This window comes from Hakea prostrata, chromosome 1 (assembly GCF_041222555.1).
Source record: "Hakea prostrata isolate BN-2017 chromosome 1, UWA_Hpros_2, whole genome shotgun sequence".
NCBI classification, from domain to species: Eukaryota; Viridiplantae; Streptophyta; class Magnoliopsida; order Proteales; family Proteaceae; genus Hakea; species Hakea prostrata.
In genome coordinates, this window is record NC_142600.1 from 16343754 (window position 1) to 16351253 (window position 7500).

Here is a 7500-nt window from a genome sequence, read left to right on the forward strand (position 1 = left end):
TTTCGTTTCATCATTCACTGATCTTTTTAGATTTACATGTTTTGTCTCTATTAATTAGATTTATTTGCTTTATCTATGTTAATTTCAAATTATATCGATTGGTTGATCACAATTTCATTAGGATTTTAATGAATTAATCACAAAAGTGGCATAAGTTCATTCGTACAAAAATTGTACCACACTAAATACCGTGTTTAAACCGTTAGATGCTATGAGTGCAACTGTATATTTATCTACTTAGATTGATGAAGCTGGAGAATATTATCACATTAATCCAAAGTTTTCCACACAATAAACGAAGAAAAATCACAGTAATATAACTATCACAAGAACTAAACATGATTATTATCCATTCATAGATCTCAGGGCTCCATTTGTTTTCACCTGAAAATGAAGCACACATATGCTCTAGAAAAAGATAAAAGTTACAGATACGAAGCACAAAAGGGAAATCAATGTCTGCTTCCACACCATCTTCTGCACCATTTGGTGATCTAGTTACCTTCATAATGCTTCATCACATGATCTATGAAAGAATCCAACTCTTTGGGATCATCGATTTTACCATTTTGATTGCTGTCGTAACGCCAGAAAGCATACCTAGTTTTAAGGTTTACACCATGGATGCCCTTGTGAAGCAAATATTTCTTGATCTCTTCCCTGCTTATAGATCCATCATGATCTGCATCAATCTTCTCAAAAAACTGCTTCCTGAGCTCCTCAACAGAAGGTTTGATATCCTTGTTGTTGCAAGTAACGCCACCAACTGCAGGAAAACCGACCACCATGTTAGCTGCTATAGAAGGAAAACTCACAGGGCTCACAGCAGAGAGAGAAGCAACTAGCTAGCTAGTAGTGAATTGAATCCCTGTGTTGACGAGAAATCATGAAAATAAACTGCCTTTTAATAGACCTCATGCAAGCTTTGATCTCTTCCTGTTGAGAGTTGAAACCCTTTATTCTCACTTACTTCCATTGGCTAGCTTGCCATTTTTGGTTTCACTTTATTCTTTATCCATTGCATTGGAGAAGATATTCTCATTTCTCACCCATTATGATTCTCTTATACCACTTGTCATGTTTATTTATTTATTTTTTGGTCATTTCAAACCAGTCACGAAGATGAGGCTCCCATGCTAAAGTTTCAATCAATTCCTGCCAATGTCTACACCAAGATATTAAGAACATAAATCTAGTAGCCCAAAATACAAAGTTTAATTTTAATTTAATCTTAAAATGGATGTGACTGATGGACATGTGTCCTCCATCCAAAGGAAAATAGATAGTCAGAAATGGACCTAATAAAATTCCGGCTACATGCATAAAAGAAGAAGAAAGGAGGTAGGGGTGGTGGGGGAGAACGTGTGGAGGGATGACGTTTGAATCCAAAACATGTTGGACTTATTACCTCTACTTAATTATGAGGGTATCACCATTGTACTAAAAGCGTATCTATATGTTTAATTTATTCATAGACAAAGAAATTCCCGTTTTGAACGATTTTGGAACCTAATAAGATATTATTTTTCATCGTCACAAGCTTAGGGTTTCTTAAAGGAATATTTCTAATGGTGTGAATCTCCTATTTCCTTTCAAATTAAACAAGATAATAGGTCAACCTTTAATTCCTTGATTTTTCTTCTTTTATAATTAATTCCTTGAATTATCTTCTCTTGCTCAATCGTATAAATTCAAAATGTTTTGATATGTGATTCATTTTATTTCTTCCACTACATTCTTAATTTTCCCATATTTTCTAAACCTTTACAAAATTATGAAAGAAGAATTAAACACATGACAAAAATGACCTGTTGCAACTAGATTTGATAAAGTCAAAGTAAATCTTTATTTGTTGTCACAGAAGAAATTCTTGCACAACTTTAATCGTTGAATTCTAATGGATATAAATATTGTCTTCTAAATGCTACACAAGTATTCTCGCAAAGTAATAAAGGTTTCAAATCAATGTCATTAATTTTTTTTTAAATAATATAAAATCATAATATGAACAGGTTTTCTAAGCCATGGCAAAAGTATATCCATAGCTCTAACTATGAGAGCTGGATTGATGTTTGTATTTTTAGAAGACTGTAATCATCTTCTGGTAGAGTCTGATTGTAAGATACTGGTCCAAAAAATAAACAGTGCTTCTAGCTCCCCTCCCCTATGCTTAGCTCCTCTCGTGGAGGATATTAGGGAGTTAAGTTTATCTTTCTTCTAATGTTCCTTTTGTTTTATTCCAAGAGCGACAAACGCAGTTGCGGATGCTCTTGCAATGGGGCCCTGTCAATCCCGTGTACGACGGTTTGGCCTATTTTGCAGGTTGTTTTTTTTTCTTTCTTTCTGTTAATGGAAATTTCTTACCAAAAAAAAAGAAGCAAAAGTATACCCCTAGTGTTTGCTTTGTACCCCAAAATTTTCTTTTCTTTTTTTTGGTAAAAATTCTCTGTTTCCTTTTTTCTTAAGGTTGCTAAAAAGAAAAAAGTTTAAAAACAAGTACAAAGAGAGGGCAGCCGCTAGGTTTTTAAACCATTCTACTAGTAAATTTTGCTTAAATAGTTCTAATCTCAACTCCTTGGTACAACCTAAAAAGTTGATAAGCTTTGGAACTAAGTCTATTTGCCATGTAGAACGCTTGGGTATAGAGACAAAATTAATCAGCTGTTCCTGATTGCACCAAATCTGAGTAACATTGATGTCATTCTCCTTAGCCTACTAGAGGCCATCAGTCATGCCTTGTAAAACAACGTTGATTGTTTCACAGCCATCAGAGTTTCCACATGATGATTCGAAAAGTGTCCTTCGAAAGTAGTTCCCAAGTGGGGTTAAAATCCTTGGCTGCGGACTTTGGAGCCGACATCCAACGGTTGCGGCGGATGTGCGCCACCTATCATCTACATAACCATGCCCGTTGATTAATTACAAATTATTGATCTATAAACCGGTTCCAATGAACCCAATTTTAAAACCAAACCGGTGTGTTATCAAACCAAATCACTATATTGTGTAGACACACCCTCGACTCACTTCGGAGAAAGTAAAAAAAATGCAATTTTGATAGAACTTATCTCGTCTCTGTCCACCAGAGTTGATGAAGACTCCAACGAATGAATACGACAACGACTGATTAGGACGATACAACGGGAAAAACCGAGCTTCCCCAAATCTGAATATGATACATAAAAGTTCTAGTAGATTATGAAACACTATTAACCCTGGTGAGTCGGAGTTGTTGAGAGAAATCATCCATTACAGCGAAGTGAGGCCTTGCCCACTTGAAATTCGAGCCTTTGTTTTCGGTGTCTTTGATGAAGTTGATGCCTATGACAATGAAGGATGGTGGGTTGGAAGAGTTATCGATCTCTGTACAAGACTACAAGTACTCGACTTATTTCTCTCATTCTTGTGAGAAGATCACTTAGGCTGCGTTTGTTTGCAACGGTGGGGTGGGGGAAAAAACATGTGGGCCCCATGTGTAATGGGGTGAAGGAGAAGGAAAGGAAATGAAGGGATTTTGTAGAAACATGTTAATTGTGGGTCCCATTTTTTTATTTTTTCATACTTTTTAACAAAGTCCTACACATTTTGTGGGATTTTGAAAAGACTTAGGATGGGAAAGTGGGTTTGCCACCTCACCAGACAAGTTTTCCACCTCAAGCAACCAAACAAACTATACTTTTAAGATTTAAAGGAAAAGTAAGAAAATTTTGTTTTTTTTTAAGAATTTCTTCTCTCCCGACCTTTATTCCAACAAACAAACGTAGCCTTACCCATTTTATGGTCCTGTAGGGTTCATCAAGAATGGAAGAACGGGTTTCTTCTGGTTCCCACTATTGAGAGGTCGGTTGGTACCTTTATGTGATAAGGCAATATTATTAGAGATTTAGTGTTGCCTGTCCTCTGCAACTATTTAGTTTTGCGTTATTATGGTGGAATGTTTTGGGATTTGATATTAGATACTTGATAGTTGTTTTCTTGTTTTCGTGGTATTTTGACTGTTCTACTGGGGTTTCTTTCCTTCTCTCATGGTTTGTTCAGTATCTTTAGCTACAAACTTGTAATGGAAACTTGTAATGGAGTGAATCTGTGATTTTCTACATTAGATACTGTTCCTATTTTCGCTTTATAATCCAGGGAGAAAATGTCAGGCAGCAGTGTTAAGGACTTTGATCAGCATTTGTTTCCTGCATGGTTTAATCAGTCATGGTTGTTGTCGTCATCACGTTCATCTGCCAGAGTCGACTCTAGCGGGTGGAAGCTGAAGTTTTTTCTTTTTACCACCAAAGTGAGTATTTGTCTACACGGTATAATAGTGAGATTTGAAAAACTGCTGGTTTGGTTTTAGAATCGAATTCATTGGAACCAGTTTATAGATAAATAATTTGTAATTAATTAACAGCCACGATTATGCAGGTGACTGGTGGCACACATCCGGGTGGCCGCTTGATGGCTGCTCCAGAGTGTGCGGTGCTGAGGATTTTAAACCCCAAGTGCATCCAATTTGGTGTTTCCTTGGTAATTAACATTTTTTTTTGTCACTAAATGTTAATTAATATATAATTTAAAAAATATATATTGTGAGTAATTAATGGGCATTTTAGTCATAATACATTATATTATATAACTTGAGGTATTTTGATATCTCCAGGTTTGAATTTTGAATACACTTAATAGCGGCTAACGGTGTTAGTCTGGTTGGGACCCACACATAATATATTGTACTAAAAAAACCCAACAATAGTTTATGCATGATCCACTAAAAAGACCCACATGTAAAAATCTCTTGATTTTAAGGTGTAGGATGGACACGGATTTTTATCCGTTCTTGTACTGACACAGTCCTGTTTCTTCCTATTGGCCGTTAGATCGTGGACAAGTGTTTTATTCTAATTTTATGGTTACGATTATTCCAACTCCTAACCACTTCATCCCTTACTTTTTTTTTGTCCTGTTTCGGGTGTCTGCGGTCTCCCTCTTCACGTTTAGCAACATGGAAGACAGATAGAGAACAATGGTGAACGGCCGATTTCCACCTCCGTCATGCCGCTATAAACGTGCATTCATCGGCATGCATCTCTCTCCACTCTCGATTCTCGTCTTTCTCTCTCTCTGTGGCTCTTCGGAGCTTCATCCCTCCCTCTTTGCACTAAAAACTCCATTATTTTTCTTCGAGGTGGGCTGGGGAGAAAGCCGTAGAGAGCTAAGGGGAGAGATAGACCTCTAGGTTTCAGCTAAAAGAACAAAAGGAAAATTACATGATTTACCACTCAAAAATAAATTTTTTAGGTTTTCCTTTACAAAAATAGCCACTCAATGTTTTACCTTACAAAACTAACTAAAACTGAGTTTGCAATTATAAAACTAGCCAAAATAGTGTTTTTTCACCTATTTGAACATTTTTACTCATAAAATTGACCATATCGGCAATGAATCTGGATCTTCTCCCCGTCTTACTGACCACAAAAACCAGTGGGTCCCACTGGTAAATTTTTTTTTTTTTTTTTAATTTTTTCCAAAAAGTGTTTTTCACCGTGGGCCCCACTGATGTTTGTGGTCAGGAAGCATCGCTCCCTGTCGGGGTCGCTGATCTGGACTCATCGGCAATACGGGGTGAAAATGTCCAAGGGGTATAAAAAAATAATGACTTTATCCTTTCGGACAAAATAGTGGTTTTCGGACAAAATTAGATTTGATAGAATAAAACACGTGTCCACGATCTAATGGTATGTGCGAGATAGTGTATTGTTCAATTGATAACGTAGCATGAATCTTAGAAAGCCTCTTGCATCCTGCAGTGATTACTCATATCTTTGAAGATGCTTCGCGTGGACGGATTAAACTAATCTCATGGAAAGGAGGAAGATGCTTCGCTAAAACCCTCTCGCATCTAGTAGTGAAGGCGTTTTCATGATTTTATATATTACAAAGGATGCTATGAGTGCAACTATATATTTATCTCCTCAGATCGATGAAGCTGGAGAATTTTATCACATTAATCCAAAGTTTTCCACACAATAAACAAGAAAAATCGAAGTAATATAGCTATCACAAGAATTAAACATGATTATTACATTCATAAATCTCAGGGCTCCATTTGTTTTCACCTGAAAATAAACAAACGGATCGAATCCGGCTGGAAACAGGCAACAAATTAAGCACATATGCCCTAGAAAAAAGATAGAAGTTACAGATACGAAGCACAAAAGGGAAATCAACCTCTACTTCCACACCATCTTCGGCAGACAAATTTAAACTATTTGGTGATCAAGTTACCTCCACAATGCTTCATCGCATAATCTATGAAAGAATCCAACTCTTTGGGATCATCGAGTTTACCATTGTGGTTGCTGTCATAACGCCAGAAAGCATACCAAGTTCTAAGGCTTACACCATGGATGCCCTTGTGAAGCAAATAGTTCTTGACCTCTTCCTTGCTTATAGATCCATCATGATCTGCATCAATCTTCTCTCTTAACTGCTTCTTAAGCTCCTCAACAGATGGTTTGATTTCCTTCTTCCGAACAACTACTACAGGAGCAGTAACCATGTTAGCTAGCTAGCTAGAGAGGGAAAATTCACAGCAGAGAGAGAAGCAATTAGCTACTAATGAATTGAATCTATCCCTCGATGAGAAATGATGAAAATAAACTGCTGCCTTTAATAGACCATAAGCTTCCATCTCTTCCTGTTGAGAGTTGAAATCCTTTATTCTTACTTACCTCAATTGGCTAGCTAGCCAGCCATTTTCCTTTCCACTTTATTCGGTCTCCATTGCGTAGAGGAAATTCTCTCTCATTACGGTTCTCTTATCCCACATGTCATATTTATTTATTTATTGGTCATTTCAAACTAGTCACAAGGATGGGGCCACGGGCACAGAGGAAGAAGGGGTGGGGGGTGGAGTCGTGGTCCCGTGGAGATGACATTAGAATACAAGACATGTTGAACTTATTACCTCCATTTATGAGATTGTCACCATTGCAATGGAAGCATGTCCACATGTAAGGTGTGACATTTCAAAAGATTTCGCTGGTTCCCCCGCCGTGGAGATGACATTGAATACAAGACATGTTGAACTTATACCTCTACATGAGATTGTCACCATTGCAATGGAAGCATATCCACATGTAGGATGTGACATTTCAAAAGATTTCGCTGGTTCCTCCCCCCCCAATCCCCGGCGAAACGGCAAAATTTGCTGATTTTTTACCGACTTTTCAAGTGATTTTTCGCTGATTTTGGGCTTCCATTGGGTAACTGGGTTTTGCTGGAATTGGGATCGGCTTTTTGATAACCCACGACCGCCGCCGAACAGATAGAAGAAGGAGGAGGAAGAGAAGATGTTAATTTCCACCAGACATATAGAGGACAAAGAAGAGAATTTTTTTTTTTGGAGAGGTCCAGGCCACGCACGCCCCGGAGTATATATATATTACGCGCGGGGACCCACCTCCCGGGAGTTGAGTCTTTACCGCTGTAACCCTCATGGCCAAAGAAGAG

The 7500-nt window shown here is 37.6% G+C and overlaps 1 protein-coding gene across 1 annotated transcript; it reads right to left on the reverse strand.

The window, feature by feature from the left end:
• Window positions 1–494: 494 nt before the first annotated feature.
• Window positions 495–6547, reverse strand: LOC149027872 (uncharacterized). Its single transcript, XM_089143827.1, has 2 exons — window positions 6274–6547; window positions 495–766 (listed from the first exon to the last, which is right to left on the reverse strand). Exons 1-2 carry the CDS (start codon window positions 6545–6547, stop codon window positions 495–497), a joined length of 546 nt encoding a protein of 181 aa, XP_088999953.1.
• Between the last annotated feature and the right edge of the window lie 953 nt (window positions 6548–7500).

Bases quoted from the DNA above. Each gene is read 5' to 3' on its own strand.
- LOC149027872 (XM_089143827.1), bottom strand. From the start codon at position 6,547: ATGGTTACTGCTCCTGTAGTAGTTGTTCGGAAGAAGGAAATCAAACCA. The intron at 767-6,273 runs GTAACTTGATCA...GTTTTCCTGCAG, and splicing joins TGCGATGAAGCATTGTGGAG to TTGGTGGCGTTACTTGCAAC.